Genomic DNA, 20,141 nt, shown 5'->3' with positions numbered 1-20,141 from the left:
GAGATGAGAGACACCTGGTGGGGGGTGGAGACAAGCACAAAGACAGGTGTAACAGATCAGGGTGTAACAGTAAGAGCTTTTAAACAGGTCAACATTCACAAGGCCGCAGGGCCAGACGGATTACCAGGACTTGTACTCCGAGCATGCGCTGACCAACTGGCAAGTGTTTTCACTAACATTTTCAACCTGTCCCTGACTGAGTCTGTAATACCAACATGTTTCAAGCAGACAACCATAGTCCCTGTGCACAAGAACATTGAGGTAACCTGCCTAAATTACTGCCAACCCGTAGCACTCACGTCTGCAGCCATGAAGTGCTTTGAAAGGCTGGTCATGGCTCACATTAACACCATTATCTCAAAAACCCTAAGACCAACTCCAATTTGCATACTGCCCCAACAGATCCACAGATGATGCAATCTCTATTGCACTCCACACTGCCCTTTTCCCACCTGGACAAAAGGAATGCCTATGTGAGAATGATATTCATTTACTACAGCTCAGTGTTCAACACCATAGTGCCCTCAAAACTCAACACTAAGCTAAGGTACTGGGACGAAACACCTCCCTCTGCAACTGGATCCTGGACTTCCTGACAGGCCGCCCCCAGGTGGTAAGGGTAGGTAACAACACATCTGCCACGCTGATCCTCAACACGGAGGCCCTTCAAGGGTGCGTGCTCAGTCCCCTCCTGTACTCCCTGTACTCGCTGCATGGCCATGCACGACTCCAACACCATCAAGTTTGCAGATGGCACAACAATGGTACGCCTGATCACCGACAACGGTGAGACGGTATATAGGAAGGAGGTCAGAGACCTGGCTGTGTGGTGCCAGGATAACAACCTCTCCCTCAGCATGATCAAGACAATGGAGATGATTGTGGACTACAGGAAAAGAAGGACTGAGCATGCCCCCATTCTCATCAACAGGGCTGTAGTGGAGCAGGTTAAGAGCTTCAAGTTCCTTGGTGTCCACATCACCAACAAACTAACATGGTCCAAGCCTATTCCCACTCGGGAGACTGAAAAGATTTGTCATGGGTCCTCAGATCCTCAAAAAGTTATACAGCTGCACCATCGAGAGCATCTTGACTGGTTGCCAATCTGCCTGGTATGGCAACTGCTCGGCTCTGAACGCAAGGCACTACAGAGGGCCGTGCGTACGTCCCAGTACATCACTGGGACCAAGCTTCCTGCCTACCAGGACCTCTATACCAGGTGGTGTAAGAGGAAGGCCCTAAAAATTGTCAGACTCCAACCATCATGATCATAGACTGTTGTCTCTGCTACCGCATGGCAAGCGGTACCGGAGAGCCAAGTTTAGTTCCAAAATGCTTCTTAAAGCTTCTACCCCCAAGCCATAAGACTCCTTAATAGCTAATCAAATGGCTACCCAGACTATTGGCATCCCCCCACGCCCTCTTTTACACTGCTGCTACTCTCTGTTTATTATCCATGCATAGTACCTTTAATTCTACCTACATGTACATATTACCTCGACTAACCAATTTGTTTTTATTTTTGACTTAACCAACAATGCAGTTAATAAAAATATGTGGCTTGTAAGTAAGCATGTAAGGCTTGTAAGTAAGGGCTTGTAAGTAAGCATGTAAGGTCTACACCTGTTGTATTCGGCGCATGTGACAAATACAATTAGATTTTATTAGGTCAGTGCGGATGTTGCCTGTAATCCATGGCTTCTGGTTGGGATATGTACGTACTGTCACTGTGGGGACGATGTCGTTGATGCTCTTATTAATGAAACCCATGACTGATGTGGTAAACTCCTCAATGACTTGTATTAGGGTTAGGAACTCGAATTCCTACTTAAAGTAAGTTATGGTCGCATTCCCTTTTAGATTTTAAGGATTTGGAATTGTTATGTAAAGCAGGCAATTGCCACACAATTGATTGGGCCTAATTCTGGCATTATAGGCCACTACACTAAGGCCCCTATGCTTAGCACTCAGCATTAAGGACATGGATTGGGGGTAAGGCGTTAAAACTAGCATTTTGTCCAGGCCGGGGGTGTACTTGTACATCAAGCTGCCTCACACTACAGAAACAGGAGATATATTCCTGCCCTATGGGCTGTTTTGGCTTGGACAAGGTTACTTCCACTAGGCTATTTGTTATGACAGGTTGCCTATTTTGAATGCACTGGGTGAGGTAAGAGCTGATAGAGGTGCAGGTGTCCCAGACAAGGATAGAGAGAGAGACTTGAGGTTGCGTTTTAGAGTTTTAACTCCCATTTATTTTCTCCCATTAAAAATCATCCATTTAATTCCATTGACTTATGTGCTAAAAATAAACAGTAAAACATTCGCTTCGGCACATTTTACAACATAAATCCTTCTCGTACACATAATGACACAATCTCAGAAAGCTGGTAGCCAAATGTCTCTATTGCCTCCTCACCATGATGTAGGATGGCTGACCGCTTAAAATCACTCGTGGTGAGCAGATTGGGCAGTCAAGGTAGAGAACCCCCATTTTGGGTTTGTCGGTGCTGACCATAAGGAGCCGGGTATGGCGCAGGGGAAAGTGGGGTTTGGGTGTGAAACCCATTAGTCTGTGGACGAGGAGGTGGTTTCGGGGCGGGTGTAGGAAGAGGCCGATAAGGTGATGGTGAAGGAGATCGTGGTGATGGTGACTGATACTGTGATCCATCTGGATCTTGAACCTCCGTCTCTGACTCATCTTGAAATCCTCCTGATCCGGACCTGGATCTTGAACCTGTGACTCCCCCTCTCTCCTCACTGGCAGAGGAGAATGACATGACAGGTTGTGATGCTCTGCCTGCTCCTGTAAGCCCCTCCTCCCGCTGTTGAAGAGGGCCATGAGCTCTATGGTGGGGGTCAGGCACAACCCTTTGTGGTTGTTGCGCTGGATCAGGTTCACGGCTTTCCTGTTGGTTCCTTTCTATGAAGGCTGCTATCATCCGAGCATCCTCCAGATCCCTTTCAGCTTGCAGTAGACGTCGCTGTCTTTCTAGACGTTTGGCTATGGTTTCACGTGCTTCAAAGTCTTGTCATGTTTGAGTGTCCAAATGCCTACACTCTTCATCAGCTTGAGTGTCCTCTATGATTTGACGTTTGACCTCCTAGTTCAAGGAGCGTCATACACTTCCTGAGAGCAGCAGCTTGAGTTACTCCACCCCATCCACTCCCACAGCTCTGAGATGACTGGTATGAAGAGCGGCCCTCCATACTCATTGAATGAGATGATTTAGTGGATCTTAGAGATTTAACAGAACATTTCTCTGATCCCCCATTGTGCCTCTTCCATGAGGTGTTTTCCAGAGACTGGTGAAATAGCAGACCTTCATGTGTTGGGGCCTCCATCGGCTCTAAGGAAGAGCGCTTGGATGGAGAGTGTTGAGCCAGATAGCTGCTGTGGTCGTTTGGATAATCTCTTCTGAGGTCGGGTTATGTGGGGGTGAACCTCATTGTCTCTCAAATGAGTCGAGGGCTGTTTCCCCATCCAGCTCTTTCCACCCAAAACCGGCTCCTCTTTAGGCATAGCTCTTGCTGGATGTGTGCATGATGCACTTGACTGTGAGACCGTGAAGGTTCCACTTGCTTGCAGCTTACATGTGCCTGGCCTAGCTATGGGAGAGTAAGGTTGAGGTTTGCCATTGAGGTCCCCATCCATGGGAACACCTGTATCCCACTCCATATCCGGCCAAAGGACCACTTGTTATGGCAGCTTGCCTATTTTGAATGCACTGGGTGAGGTAGGAGCTGATTCAGGTGCAGGTGTCCAAGTTACAGGACAAGGATAGGGGGAGAGAATTTAGGTTGTGTTTTAGAGAGTTTGAACTCCCATTTATTTACTTCCTTTAAATCATCCACAGGGTATTGGACACACAGATAACATAAATAAAATTGATAATGCTGGGGAGGTTCTTTACAACTGCCTGGATTGTTTGTCATTGAACTGAAAGGCAAAGGAACTCAGGTATTTAACAAGGGAAATTGGTTGAAGGTGTGCTCTGAGCATAGAGATGTATTGAGATGTCTAGTGCCCAAAAGCCTGTAAAACATGGGGACTGATACATAGTGATTTCTTCACATCTCTATGGCTTAGAGACACCTGCATTCAAAGGGACAGTTAACAAAAAGTGTGAGAGAAATTAGAGCCTTTTCCACACTATTAGTACTAGATTCCTCGTTCTGTGCCACAAGACCAGTGAACTGGTTGTATTGTGGACCAACACTGACCACATGTCATCACCCTTCTATTAAGCAACCCTCGACGCAGCCAAATTCTCTCTGTGTGTGTGTGTGTGTGTGTGTGTGTGTGTGTGTGTGTGTGTGTGTGTGTGTGTGTGTGTGTGTGTGTGTGTGTGTGTGTGTGTGTGTGTGTGTGTGTGTGTGTGTGTGTGTGTGTGTGTGTGTGTGTGTGTGTGTGTGTGTGTGTGTGTGCGTGCGTGCGCGCCCACTCACATGCATTTGTGCATGGATGCGTGAGTGGATTGTGTGATAGTTAGAAAGGTCTGTTTTGTATCCATTCACTCCCCTCTTTCTATCTCACTGATAGCTGTCACTGATTGATGACAAATATTTACATTGAAGCAGCTGAAGATATGTGAAAAATGTCTGTTTACTTCAGAGAGTTACAGTATGTGTTGCAGATGCTATAATCTTCTCTTACTGCTCCAGTCGGTTCACGTTCAAAACTGTCACTGGAAATAAGACGTGTGTGTTCTATGCACTGTGTCTATAAATGGGTTATTACCGTGTGTTGAGTGTAGAGTGGATTTTCATGGAACTTGTGGAGTATTTGTCAAACATGATCATAAATCCTATTTTATTAGTGTGTGCATAGAATGTATTGATTGATTAAGTGTGTGTGTGTGTGTGTGTGTGTGTGTGTGTGTGTGTGTGTGTGTGTGTGTGTGTGTGTGTGTGTGTGTGTGTGTGTGTGTGTGTGTGTGTGTGTGTGTGTGTGTGTGTGTGTGTGTGTGTGTGTTCCAGTGGAGTGCAGTGATAATGTGTTTACGAAACGGTCGGGGGTGCTTTCCAGTTCCGACTTCCCCAACCCCTACCCCAAAAGCTCTGACTGCCTGTACCACATCGAGCTGGAAGATGGATTCCTGCTCAGCCTGGAGTTCGACGACACCTTCGACATCGAGGACCACCCTGATGTCACGTGTCCCTACGACTATGTCAAGGTTTTTCAATTTATTTTGATTTGTATTCAACCTTTATTTAAAGGGAGTTATATTGAGACACATGTCTTTTTTCCAAATGAGCCCTGTAATACAAGAATACACATATTAAATATGAAATCTATCAATAAATAATAATCGTAATAACAATCAATCAGACAGTTTCCCAATTTCCCACCCCAACAAGACAATAAAAGTTTAAAAAAACACTCCTCTGTGAACAGGTCACTCACCAATGCCCTTAAGTGACCGGAAGGCACTAGGAAATCTAATCTGTGTCCTGAAATTCGTTCCATGTATGTGGTGGGTAAAAACTAAAGGGCATTTTACCTAGATCAGTAGCAACAAAAGGAATATCAAGAATTAGCCATTCCTGGGAGCGAGTGAGGTATTTTGTTCTTCTGTATGTTAGAAGCCGTGTAAATGAACAGAAGGCAACGGATGTCTCCAAGTGGCCACACACCTCTCCAAAGTGTGCACAGTTCCTCAGTAATTTCAATACACTTTTATGACTCAAGGAAAGAACTATTAGGTGCTTTTTTTTAGCTCTGTTGCTGTGCCGTTAAGGAACTGAAGCGAGCACACTTGTAAGTGTGTTGTTTGGAACACGACCCTCCATCCCCACTGTTTTATTTTACACAATCCAAAAAACGTTCCATTACAAATCACAAACTGGCTCAGGTGGGCGTCATTTGAAATCTAACTTTATTGGCAACATGATTAGCTATGTCAGGGATGGGCAACTGGTTGCCTGTGGGCTGCCCCCCATGTGTAGGCCCGTGAATCAATTTCCCAAAATAATTCATATTGAATCAATGGAACTAAGTCGGGCTCTCAACCTTCTGTTGAGAGTTAGAATAGTAGTTAAAAAAATAATAATGTGGTTGTGCATCAGATAGTCACTCAATTAGCCCATGTCAGGAAACATTTCTTAGACTGCTAAGTTAGTAAACTGGCCAGCTATCTAAACTTGTATTAATCATGGTCAAATTACCCACCGGCGGGCCCCCATTGATTTTGTTTGTCACTCTCACTCAGATATCTTATTAAAAACAGCTAATATTTATCTCCACCCTATGGCAAAACATGTAGAATTGCAGCAAGCTTGCTTTAAAACTGCAACATGTTCTCTACGCCTCATGGAAAAATGTGTAGAACTGTAGGAAATTAACTCTAAAACTTAAAACCTTTTCTCAATATAGGGGGTGCTGTTTCCACTTTGGAAAATATCGTCTCCAAATTAAACTGCCTCATACTCAATTCTTGCTCGTACAATATGCATATTATTATTACTATTGGATAGAAAACAATCTCTAGTTTCTAAAACCGTTTGAATTATGTCTGTGGGTGAACCAGAACTCTTTCTGCAGCGAAATCCATGACAGGAACTGCGAAGGTCTGAAAACGAGGCTCTGTTCTCAGATCAGTTTAAAGCTCTGTATGTATCCTATGGGTCGACATGAACTGCACCCGCCTTCCCCTGGATGTCAGTAACCAATGAGAATTGGAATGGAGTTTCTACGTAGATCTCAGACCTTATAAAAGGCCAAGGAACGAAGGGAGCTCTCTTTTCGACGTTCGTCATTGCGCAAAGCAAGACCTCAGGATGGCATTTTGAAACGCTCAGTTATCGGCCTTAGATATATCCGTCTGTAATTTAATTCGATATAGGTGTTAGAAACATCATAACGAAGTTATTTTAAACCGAGTTATATCAGTTTATGCGAGTATATTGCTATTTTCGGAATTTCCTTAGTATTGCGTTTTGAGGATTTGGGCATGTTGTGGCCACATAGCTATTGTTAGCTGCTAGTTCCGAAGTTGAAGACGACGTTTTACAACCAAGCAACGATTCTTTTGGACAAAGGACAACTTGCCCAAGATTCTGATGGAAGCTCGTCCAAAAGTAAGAGCTATTTATGATGTTATTCCGTATTTATGTGGAAAAATGTGAACGGATTTGTCCGCCATTATTGCGGCACTAGTCTGGCTGTAACGCACACTGTATGTCTAGTAACGTTAATTTTAAAAATCTAACTCAGCGGTTGCATTAATAACTAATGCATCTTTCATTTGCTGTCCAACCTGTATTTTTTAGTCAAGTTTACGATTATTTATTGATTAGATTAGGTGCCTTTCCAAGATGGCGCCGGACAGAATGCATGAACTGTTGCCACTGATCACATTGTATAACCACGATTTGTGCTGCTAAATATGCACATTTTCGAACAAAACCTATATGCATTGTGTAATATGATGTTACAGGACTGTTATCTGATGAAGTATATCAAGGTTAGTCAAAAATTATATATCTTTTGCTGGATTGTTACGATCGCTAACCTGTGCTGCTGGTAAATTGCTTGTGTTTCTGGCTATTGTGCTAAGCTAATATAATGCTATATTGTGTTTTCGCTGTAAACCACTTAAAAAATCTGACATATTGGCTGGATTCACAAGATGTTGGGCTTTCATTTGCTGTACGCTGTGTATTTTTCAGAAATGTTTTAAGATGAGTAATTAGGTATTTGACGTTGGTCTCTGTAATTATTCTGGCAGCTTCGGCACTATTTCAGATTGCAGCTGCAATGTAGAACTGTGATTTATACCTGAAATATGCACATTTTTCTAAAAAAACATATGCTATACAATAAATATGTTATCAGACTGTCATCTTATGAAGTTGTTTCTTGGTTAGTGGCTATATATATCTTTATTTGGTCGAAATTGTGATAGCTACCCATGCAGGAAAAAAATGGTGGGGAAAAAAAGTTGTGTCTTTTGCTATCGTGGTTAGCTAATAGATTTACATATTGTGTCTTCCCTGTAAAACATTTTAAAAATCAGAAATGATGGCTGGATTCACAAGATCTGTATCTTTCATCTGGTGTCTTGGACTTGTGATTTAATGATATTTAGATGCTAGTATTTACTTGTGGCGCTATGCTAGGCTATGCTAGTCAGCTTTTTTACTGTGGGGGGTGCTCCCGGATCCGGGATGCGTAGCAAGTAGAAGTTAATTAAAACTTTTTTTTTTATTGCATAGGGCCCCCAAAAGGCTAGGGCTCTGACTGGGTATGGATGTGGGTACACAGACCAGTGAGCCACTCATAATAAGTTCTGAGTTTTGTTGGACCCACCCCCATCCAAATTGCCCATCCCTGCTCTAAAACTTATTTTGTTTATCTTTGTGGTCAAGAGGGGGGCCCTAGAATGTTTTGCTGGCAAGGTGATTTTGCTTAGGGCCCCCAAAAGGCTAGGGCCGGCTCTGACTGCATGTGTGGGTATGGATGTGGGTACGCAGACCCGCAAGCCATTGATGCACATAATAATTTTTTGTGGTCCCCACCCCCATCAAAGTTGCCCATTCCTGAGCTAAATATAAAATACAATCTTACTTTCACAAGGCACTTCAGAGAGATACACTTTTGGTAGTGCTTTTGGTGTGCCAAGAATGGAGTCTTCCACTGTTAATTTACTTCACCATAGTGGCAAACATTCTGTTCAGAACAACCCGGGGTATGATGCAATGTCATCCATGTAACTGTGAAATAGTCGATAGGCCTACTGTAAATTACATGCGTTTTGTTATATGGAAAAGTAAAGAGCACTTTGGACTCCTTGACGTCTCGTCTATCAGAACACGCTTGCCCCTCACAGGTTAGCGTTTTTCGTCATAAATCTTGTTCTGGAGGCAGCTCTGCCTCCAAAGGGAGAATTATGTGATTGGTTGACTTAATGGTGAGGGTTGAGCTTACATTTCAAACATGCTGCATGCTCTGAGAGGACATTTGACCAGTCTGCTATTACGGTGAGTGAGCATTTATTGCATGTGATTAGTGATTTATTGCATGATTATGGTTTAATAGATAATTGTATTTCTCATTTGAAAGTTGTTTCTTTTCTAATCTCACAAATAAAGTGAACATTTCATATCTTGTTCACTAACTGACCTGCCTAGCTGGTGGTGGTAAGATTTGTTAGCTAGCAAACTGGCTAGGTGCTATTAGCAAAAGGTATTGTTGCTGTATTCTGATTATAGCAACCATCTTGCTAACATAGCCACATCATTAGCTAGCAATCTAGCAGGCTAATTGGGGAAACCACATTTAACAAAGTTCTGTTTCGCAAGAAAAGGGTAACTATGTTTTTTTTTATCAGACTATTAATTGCATTGTATAGATAGCATGAGCTAATAGCCCATGATGCCTTTCTGTCATAGTATCTTCCCTGGGAGCAGCACAGTTCATACCTTCTCTGTACATCTGCCCTTGGAGTAGCAAGAACATTGCTTACTCACCTCAGCCAACAGTATCACTCATTCTGCCATAACTTTCTCCAGTGCAGAAGAACAATTGCATTACTCCTCTCCAAATTAATCTTCCTTTGAGGCAACAAAACAAAAAGTATTGTCTATTCTATAACATCGCCTTCCTCAGAGGCAGCAGTGTTTTCAACGTAGCAATTCTACTCTAGTAACCTCAGCTGAGGTAGCAATAACTGTACTAGATTACTTACATATTATTATATTACGAAACTGGAAAAAAACAACTTGTGTAGAAAGTAAACATCCGCACCTCAATGGTGTCAACTGTGCTTATGTCTGCGTAATGAAAAAGTAGGGGAAAAATAAAAACTTCGGACTATTTCTGGTCTAGCGATCTATGACAAACGAGCTCGCTGCCCAGACTTACATAATTACAAAGAGGAGATTCTCCTGATTTAAAATAGTGCCCGTGTAACAGTTTTGCTTCCGTCCCTCTACTCGCCCCTACCTGGGCTCGAACCAGGGACCCTCTACACACAGATAAAAGCCACCCTCAAAGTATCGTTACCCATCGCTCCACAAAAGCCACGGCCCTTGCAGAGCAAGGGGAACAACTACTTCCAGGTCTCAGAGCGAGTGACGTCACCGATTGAAACGCTATTAGCGCGCACCCCGCTAACAGGCTAGCCATTTCACACTGGTTACACCCGACTTGAAAAAATTGTAAATATATTCTTTGCGAGATATTTGGCGAAATAGACAGACATGCTGGGAAATATGGTTATATTATGAAACTGGGCTCCACGGCGGATGTAGAAAGTAAACATCCGCACCTCGATGGTGGTAACTGTGCTTATGTCTGCTTAATGAAAAAGTAGGGAAAAAATTGAAACTGACTTATATATATCTGACTATTTATGGTCTAGCGATCGATGAGCGAGTGATGTCCTCGATTGAAATGCTATAATATTAATAAAATTAATTAAGCCAAATTTCTTAATCAATCCCATATACTATGTTATTACAAAAAAGGTTTTAAATTCTCTGGTCATGCCAATACGGAATACTATCAAATGCTTCTCAGATGCCCTCTGGTGGTCAAACTAGCAATAACTTGCAGTAACAGAAGAAATGGCTGAGAATTAAATGATGTGCCACAGAATGCTGCAGCAGCACGCAGGGTGTGCCGCAGTATGATGCAACTTTTAAAGGAGGAACCACTGTAGGCGTACAGAGGCCCATTATCAGCAACAATCGCTCCTGTGTTCCAATGGCACGTTGTGTTAGCTAATCCAAGTTTATCACTTTAAAAGGCTAATTGATCATTATAAAACCCTTTTGCAATTATGTTAGCACAGCTGAAAAACTGTTGTTCTGATTAAAGAAGTAATAAAACTGTCCGCCTTTAGACTAGTTGAGTATCTGGAGCATCAGCATTTGTGGGTTTGATTACAGGCTCAAAATGGCCAGAAACAAAGAACTTTCTTCTGAAACTCTTCAGTATATTCTTGTTCTGAGAAAGGAAGGCTATTCCATGTAAGAAATCGCCAAGAAACTGAAGATCTGGTACACCGCTGTGTGCCACTCCCTTCACTGAACAGAGAAAACTGTCCCTAACCAGAATAGAAAGAGTGGGAGGCCCCCGTGCACAACTGAGCAAGAGGACAAGTACATTAGAGTGTCTTGTTTGAGAAACAGACGCCTCACAAGTCCTCAACTGGCAGCTTCATTAAATAGTACCCGCAAAACACCAGTCTCAACGTCAACAGTGATGAGGTGACTCCGGGATGCTGGCAAAGCAAAAGCCCTATCTCAAGTCACTCTGCATATTTTGAAAAGGACTTGTAAGTAAGCATTTCTCTGTTAGTCTATACCTGTTGTTTACGAATCATGTTAGAAGTACATTTTGATTTGTTTCTAACATAACATTCTGATAGGACAGACTTCAATTGAAATTATAAATCAAATAATTTCATGAGTTGGATGATCAATTATGCAAATACTATGCAAAGTTTGCAGAAACACAGATTTTGGTGTACTCGTTTCTACTGAAACTAGGGTTAGTTTAGTAAGCAGCTGATGTGTCATGCGTTTCATCCTAGTGCTTGAGAAGTGAACAGGATGGAGCTGTGTTGACTAATCATAAATGTCCTTTCAACAAAAAAATCCTGTTAATGTGAGATGATTCAGTAAGTGGGGGGGTCTGACTTATTTGGTTAAAAAGTTTCTGTGGGAAGTAAGCAAGGAGAGCAAATTTTTCAGTTTTGGAGATTTCAAATAGAAACGCTTCCATTCCCACTGAAACGTGACTTCCGACCTGTGTGGCTCAGAACACTTAAGTATCTGATCTGATTACTCCTTAACAACACTATCAACAAAGCAGGTCCTACAGGCCCTAGTTTTGCCGCACCTGGACTACTATTCAGTCGTGTGGTCAGGTGCCACAAAGGGGGACTTAGGAAAATTAAGAAGTCTTGACATACTGAATGCACCAAGCTGTCTGTTTAAACTACTAACGTATAGCTCGGACACCCATGCATACACCACAAGACATGCCACCAGAGGTCTCTTCACAATCCCCAAGTCCAAAACAGACTATGGGAGGTGCATAGTTCTACATCGAGCCATGACTACATGGAACTCTATTCCACATCAGGTAACCGGTGCAAGCAGTAGAATCAGATTTCAAAAACAGATAAAACTACACCTTATGGTACAGCGGGTTCTGTGAGGAGACACACACACACAGGTACAGACACGCATACGCACACAAATGCTAGCACACGCAGTGGTGTAAAGTACTTAAGCAGTACTTTAAAGTATTTTTACTTAAGTTGTTTTTTGGGGGTAATCTGCACTTTACTATTTATATTTTTTGACAACTTTTACTTTTACTTCACCACATTCCTAAGGAAAATAATGTACTTTTTACTCCATATATTTTATCTGACACCCAAAAGTACTTGTGCTTCGCACGACAGGAAATCGTCGTGCGACGATTTAAATTCATGCACTTATCAAGAGAATATCCCTGGTCATCCCTATTGCCTCTGATCTGGCAGACTCACTAAACACACATGCTTCGTTTTATAAATTATGTCTGAGTGTTGGAGTATGCACCTGGCTAAAAAAACAAGAAAATATTGCAGTCTGGTTTGCTTTTTAGGTCATTTGAAATCATTTATACTTCTACTTTTGATACTTAAGTATATTTCAGCAATTTACTTTTGATACTAAATTATATTTAAAACCAAATACTTGTAGACTTTTACTATTTTACTGGGTGACTTTCACTTTTACCCTGAGTCATTTTCTATTAAGGTATGTTTACTTTTACTCAATTATGACAATTGGGTACTTTATCCACCACTGCACACAAGTGCATTGTAATATTGTTGTATGGTGGTATTATACATTTTGTATTGTAGATATGTAGTGGTATATTATGTACTATTTTATGTTTTGTTTTGTGTGATGTAAATGCCTTCATGTGTTTGGACCCCAGGAAGGCAGCAGCTAATGGGGATCCCTAATACATACAAATACAAACATAAATTACTGTTACTACTTTTGTGTATTTGGATTACGTAATCTAAATAAGATGTAATCCACGTTACATGTCATCTGTTACTACCCAACCCTTTGCCAAGATATGTTGATTCTCTAACCTTAACCTTAGATGCAAATCCAAGTTACTAAATATGGTCAAAATCTGCAGTAGGATCACAGCGGTGCCACAATTAGCCCTCGCTGAGCTATACAAGTAGCACGTCAGCCACAAGGCTTCCTCTCTTTTGGCTTATCAATCGTACCCTCAGTACTGTGAGTTTGAACTGTTAGCTTCGTCCTTCGGGAGACGGTACAGCGTACCCATGCTTAAGACTGCTAAAGCTCAAGCATCTTTGATCCCCAAGGCAATAGCTGCAGTGAATTCTAAAGTGTGATTAACCTTGCTTGATTGACTTTTGGCCTTTGTACATTTGCACTACTTGCATTTTGCACTTATCGTCAGTGGTGGAAAAAGTACCCAATTGTCATACTTGAGTAAAAGTAAAGATACCTTAATAGATAATGACTCGAGTGAAAGTCACCCAGTAAAGTACAACTTGACTAAAATTCTAAAAGTTTTTAGTTTTAAATATACTTAAGTATGAAAAGTAAAAGTAGAAATCATTTCAAATTCCTTATATTAAGCAAATCTTTTTAATTTATGGATAGCCAGGTGCACACTCCAACACTCAGACATAGTTTACAAGCAAAGAATCTGTGTTTTGTGAGTCTGTTAGTTCGCCAGATCAGTGGCAATAGGGATTACCAGGGATGTTCTCTTGATTAGTGCGTGAATTGCACAATTTTCCTGTCCTGCTAAGCATTAAAAATGTAAAAAGTACTTTTGGGTGTCAGGGAAAATGTATGGAGTAAAAAGGAAGGAAACGAGTGAAGTAAAAATAAAAATGCTCAAAATCGAAATAGTAAAGTACAGATACCCCAAAAAACGACTTAAGTACTTTACACTACTGCTTATCGTACTTGCACTTTTCCAATGTTGTAGCATTATATGGTTTTATATTGTGTTATTTATACCTGCCTTTTTATATTTAACTCAAATTGCACTTCTGGGACAATGAAGATATACTGAACTGAACTGGTCATACCAAACATTCAAACTAAGATTTAGGTACATCATTTATCTGTAAACAACAGCCATTCACTACCACAGTTTGTTATCATTTAATTACTATGTGAAGGCAATTAACATACATTTGTTGACCCACTGATCTGTATACAGTATATGTGAGCCAATTTAGCCAAACCATTCAGAAAATGTAGGAGATAAAATCCCGACCAATTTTACAGCATCAGTGGGCAGCACAGACAGACAGACAGACGGACGGACGGACGGACGGACGCTCTGCTCTGCTCCTAAAAGCTGTTATACCATTCGCCAAGAATAACCAACCAGGCTAGGCCAGACCATGGCCAGTCAGACAGGGTCACATTGGGCTTTCCCACAATCACCCTCAGCCACAGCTTTGGAAAATCTGGAACGCTTAGATTTTACAACCAAGCCAGTCAATGTCGCCTCGCATCATGCACACAATTAATCAACTTAAACTGAAGGAGATTTGGGAGGGAGTGACCGCAAGCCAAAGCTGATTGAATTACTGTATGAGTGTTTCTTTGGAAGGGTTTGTGTAGGATATTTGGTCATGGGGTTGTGTAATAATGAGATGAGGAGGAGGATCGATGACCATGACAGTAATGATTGTAGTCATGATGATGATTGTAGTGATGACGACTATGATGATGGTCATGATAAAAGTGAGACACCTTGATGAGACCATGCTTCCTGCCTTGCATCCGGACTTTCTCTCCCCGCTTGACCACCTCCCTCAGATGACCACTCAAGACATGAACCTTCTAATGACTGTCCATCTCATGATGTCGTGATGTTGTTTTTCTAAATGACGTGTATTTTTTGTGTGCTTTGAAGCGCTTTGAGATTCTTTGAAAAGCACTGTATAAATGATGATGATGATGATGATGAAGTGGTGGTGTGTTTGACCTGCAGATCCAGGCTGGAGAGAAGGAGTATGGTCCGTTCTGTGGTGGCCGGCCACCAGGCAGGATCCAGACAGAGAGCAACAAGGTCCAGGTGTTCTTCCACAGTGATAACTCTGGAGAGAACATCGGCTGGAGGCTCTCCTACACCTCTTCAGGTCAGCCTCACTGTAAATATTCATATGTCCTTGTCCACTTTTTTAACTCTGTTGAATGTCTTCATTTGTGTGAAGGAAGAAGGCATATAGTGCTCTATTTTGGACCAGTGCCCATGACTTCTCTCAACCAACCAGCAGCCCATACTTGTTATTTATGTAAATCTAAAAGGGTTGGGATAGGCATTACGTACATTCGGTACACTCAGAGGGTTTTTCGGCCATTCCCCATAGGGCAAGGCTGCCCAATTCCGATTCTGGAGGGCCGAAACACTTTTGGTTTTCATCCTCTCCTTCTAATCAGGGACTGATTCAGACCTGGGACACCAGGTGAGTGCAATTAACTACCAGGTAGAAACAAAAAACAGAAGTATTTTTCTGCTCTCCAGGACCGGAATTGGGCAGCCCTGCCATAAGGGGAACCTTTTATCGTTCTAGCCTAGATAGAGCCCTCTGTGTTTTCTCAAATTCAGGTAACTTTCACAAAATTCCATGGTTTTCCAGAGCATTCCTAGAGTACTAGAGAGGATAAGCAGAAAATTCATCCAACCAGGATTTCTGAGAAAAAAATACCACTTCACTGATGGTTTTGGTCTAGCCACCCCAACAAAACATGTGAAAGTGAACACGCACGCAATACAAGTAGAATACAACAACGGAAATTATAAAACTTCAATATCTTAAATAATCAATGAATTAATGAAGTCCGTTGTAAGCAACACCAAAAAATGTTTCCTGGTCTGATTATCTAGCCTGTATCCTATTTGTTTTCAGGAAAGAGTCAGTGTCGCGTCCCTGTGAAGCCCCTCTATGGCCAGCTGGATCCGGTCCAGATCCAGTACTCCTTCAAAGACCACGTCCTGGTATCCTGTGACCCAGGATACAGACTGATAAAGGTGAGACTGACAGACAGGTTGGGACCATACACTCTTGTTAAAGTCTTGTTCTCCACTGTAACAATACTCTTTATTTATATGAAGGGATGACCATCTGGCAACCACCCAGTCACCATGGTGAGAAAAACTACACTCTTAAAGATAGCAATCTGCATGTTTGACAGTACCAGTCAAAAGTTGGGTCACACCAACTCATTCAAGGGTTTTTCTTTATTTGTACTATTTTCTACATGATATAATAATAGTGAATACATCAAAACTATGAAATAACACATGGAATCATGTAGTAACCAAAAAAGTTTCAAATATTTTTGGTTAGATTCTTCAAAGTAGCCACCTTTTGCCTTGATGATAGCTTTGCACACTCTTGGCATTCTCTCAACCAGCTTCACCTGGAATGCTTTTCCAACAGTCTTGAAGCAGTTCCCACATATGCTGCGCACCTGTTGGCTGCTTTTCCTTCACTCCAACTCATCCCAAACCATCTCAGGACAATAAGATAGCATGAGCAACAGTATCAACAACTTTTGACAGGTCCAAAAACAAAGCAACACATTTGATTTTAGTGTCTAAAGCATTGACAAGATCACTAACAACTAAAGTGGTTGCTGTCATAGTGCTATGCTAAAGCCTAAAACCTGATTGGTTTTCATTCAAAATACATTTCTCAGATAAGAAAGAGCAATGTTGTACATTTACCAAGGATTCAAGAATCTTAGCTAGAAAAATCAAATCAAATTTTATTGGTCACATACACATGGCTAGCAGATGTTAACGTTTTATGGCTGCCATCCCACTACCGGTTTGATATGACTACAGCGAGTGAAAGTGCAGGGCGCCAAATTCAAAAAGCAGAAATCTCATAATTAAAATTCCTCAAACATAGATTTGTTTTATATCATTTTAAAGGTAATCTTGTTGTTAATCCCACCAAAGTGTCCGATTTCAAATATGTTTTTCAGGGAAAGCACTCCAAACGATTATGTTAGATCACCACAAAACCACAATAAGCACAGCCATTTTCCCAGCGAAATATAGCTTTCACAAAAACCAGAAATAGAGAAAATGAATCACTAACCTTTGATTATTTTCATCAGATGACACTCATAGGACTTAATGTTACACAATACATGCATGTTTTGTTTGATTAAGTTCATATTTATATCAAAAACCTTTACATTGACGCGTTAGATTCACTAGTTGCAAAAACATCAAGTGACTGTGCATAGCCACATCGTTTCAACAAAGATACTCATCATAAATATAGATGATAATTCAAGTTATACACATGGAATTATAGATATACCTCTCCTTAATGCAACCACTGTGTCAGATTTCAAAAAAACTTTACGGAAAAATAAACCATGCAATAATCTGAGACGGAGCTCAGAACAATAGCCAAATTAGCCGCCATGTTGGACTCAACAGAAACCAGAAAATACATGATAAATGTTTCCTTACCTTTGATGAATTCATCAGAATGCAGTCCTAGGAATCCCAGGTCCACAATAAATGCTTGATTTGTTCGTTAATGTCCGTTATTTAGTACCCTCCAAACTCGTCATCAAGCTCGAGACCCTGGGTCTCGACCCCGCCCTGTGCAACTGGGTCCTGGACTTCCTGACGGGCCGCCCCCAGGTGGTGAGGGTAGGTAACAACATCTCCACCCCGCTGATCCTCAACACTGGGGCCCCACAAGGGTGCGTTCTGAGCCCTCTCCTGTACTCCCTGTTCACCCACGACTGCGTGGCCATGCACGCCTCCAACTCAATCATCAAGTTTGCGGATGACACTACAGTGGTAGGCTTGATTACCAACAACGACGAGACGGCCTACAGGGAGGAGGTGAGGGCCCTCGGAGTGTGGTGTCAGGAAAATAACCTCACACTCAACGTCAACAAAACAAAGGAGATGATTGTGGACTTCAGGAAACAGCAGAGGGAGCACCCCCCTATCCACATCGACGGGTCAGTAGTGGAGAAGGTGGAAAGTTTTAAGTTCCTCGGTGTACACATCACGGACAAACTGAATTGGTCCACCCACACAGACAGCGTTGTGAAGAAGGCGCAGCAGCGCCTCTTCAACCTCAGGAGGCTGAAGAAATTCGGCTTGTCACCAAAAGCACTCACAAACTTCTACAGATGCACAATCGAGAGCATCCTGTCGGGCTGTATCACCGCCTGGTACGGCAACTGCTCCGCCCACAACCGTAAGGCTCTCCAGAGGGTAGTGAGGTCTGCAGAACGCATCACCGGGGGCAAACTACCTGCCCTCCAGGACACCTACACCACCCGATGTCACAGGAAGGCCATAAAGATCATCAAGGACAACAACCACCCAAGCCACTGCCTGTTCACCCCGCTATCATCCAGAAGGCGAGGTCAGTACAGGTGCATCAAAGCAGGGACCGAGAGACTGAAAAACAGCTTCTATCTCAAGGCCATCAGACTGTTAAACAGCCACCACTAACATTTAGCGGCCGCTGCCAACATACTGACTCAACTCCAGCCACTTTAAAAATGGGAATTTATGGAAATTATGTAAAAATGTACCACTAGCCACTTTAAACAATGCCACTTAATATAATGTTTACATACCCTACATTACCCATCTCATATGTATATACTGTACTCTATATCATCTACTGCATCTTGCCATCTTTATGTAATACATGTACCACTAGCCACTTTAAACTATGCCACTTTATGTTTACATACCCTACAGTACTCATCTCATATGTATATACCGTACTCTATACCATCTACTGCATCTGCCATGCCGTTCTGTACCACCACTCATTCATATATCTTTATGTACATATTCTTTATCCCTTTACACTTGTGTGTGTGTGTAAGGTAGTAGTTGTGGAATTGTTAGGTTAGATTACTTGTTGGTTATTACTGCATTGTCGGAACTAGAAGCACAAGCATTTCGCTACACTCGCATTAACATCTGCTAACCATGTGTATGTGACTAATAAAATTTGATTTGATTTGATTTGATTATTTATGTCAAATTAGCTACTTTGGACATGTTTACCAAACGCCAAAGCCAAAGCGCTTAATGTCCAAAAGTTCCGTTACAGTCAGTAGAAACATGTCAAACGATGTACTGAATCAATCTTTAGAATGTTGTTAACATACATCTTGAATAACGTTCCAACCGGAGAATTTCATCGACTTGACCGATGGAACGGAGCTGACTCTCACGTGAACGCGCGTGTTCAATGCGTGATCACCTCCTGCCAGAGCTCACTAATTCTTGTCTCCTTCGGCACCCCTTTACATTAGATTCATCAGACAAAGTTCTATTGAGGAAGTGAAAACTCATCAATATCTCTCTGTGATTTCAATGAGAACTTGGTTGAAAATTGGCACCCCCAGAAAAAATACAAACAGGAAGTGGAACTTCTCAGGTTTTTGCCTGCCATGTGAGTTCTGTTATACTCACAGACATAATTCAAACAGTTTTAGAAACTTCAGAGTGTTTTCTATCCAATATGAATAATAATATGCATATATTAGCAACTGGGAATGAGGAGCAGGCCGTTTAATATGGGCACCTCTGTGCACCTTTCATCCAAGCTACTCAATACTGCCCCTTCAGCCATAAGAAGTTAATGCAAGTGTAGCGAAATGCTTGTGCTTCTAGTTCCGACAGTGCAGTAATATCTAACAAGTAATTTAACAATTCAACAACAACTACCTAATACACACAAATCTAAAGGGATGGAATGAGATATATGGATGAGCGATGACCGAGTGGCATAGGAAAGATGCAATAGATGGTATAAAATACAGTATACAGTCTTGGCCAAAAGTTTTGAGAAGGACACAAATATTAATTTTCACAAAGTCTGCTGCCTCAGTTTCTATGATGGCAATTTGCATATACTCCAGAATGTTTGAAGAGTGATAAGATGAATTGCAATTCATTCAAGTCCCTCTTTGCCGTGCAAATTAACTGAATCCCCCAAAAATATTTCCACTGCATTTCAGCCTTGCCACAAAAGGACCAGCTGACATCATGTCAGTGATTCTCTCGTTAACACAGGTGTGAGTGTTGACGAGGACAGGGCTGGAGATCACTC

The 20,141-nt window shown here is 41.8% G+C and overlaps 1 protein-coding gene across 3 annotated transcripts in view; it reads left to right on the top strand.

Moving 5' to 3' along the window:
* masp1 (MBL associated serine protease 1) overlaps positions 1–20,141 on the top strand; it is a 61,117-nt gene that overhangs the window by 16,614 nt on the left and 24,362 nt on the right. For all 3 annotated transcript variants that reach the window (XM_071359536.1, XM_071359535.1, XM_071359537.1), the window contains exons 5-7: positions 4,981–5,177; positions 15,011–15,158; positions 15,930–16,051. In XM_071359536.1, the coding sequence (XP_071215637.1) occupies positions 4,981–5,177; positions 15,011–15,158; positions 15,930–16,051 (467 nt within the window). The remainder of the gene's footprint in view (positions 1–4,980; positions 5,178–15,010; positions 15,159–15,929; positions 16,052–20,141) is intronic.

Source organism: Salvelinus alpinus, chromosome 22 (assembly GCF_045679555.1).
Source record: "Salvelinus alpinus chromosome 22, SLU_Salpinus.1, whole genome shotgun sequence".
NCBI classification, from domain to species: Eukaryota; Metazoa; Chordata; class Actinopteri; order Salmoniformes; family Salmonidae; genus Salvelinus; species Salvelinus alpinus.
This window is presented reverse-complemented; position numbering and strand designations above follow the sequence as displayed.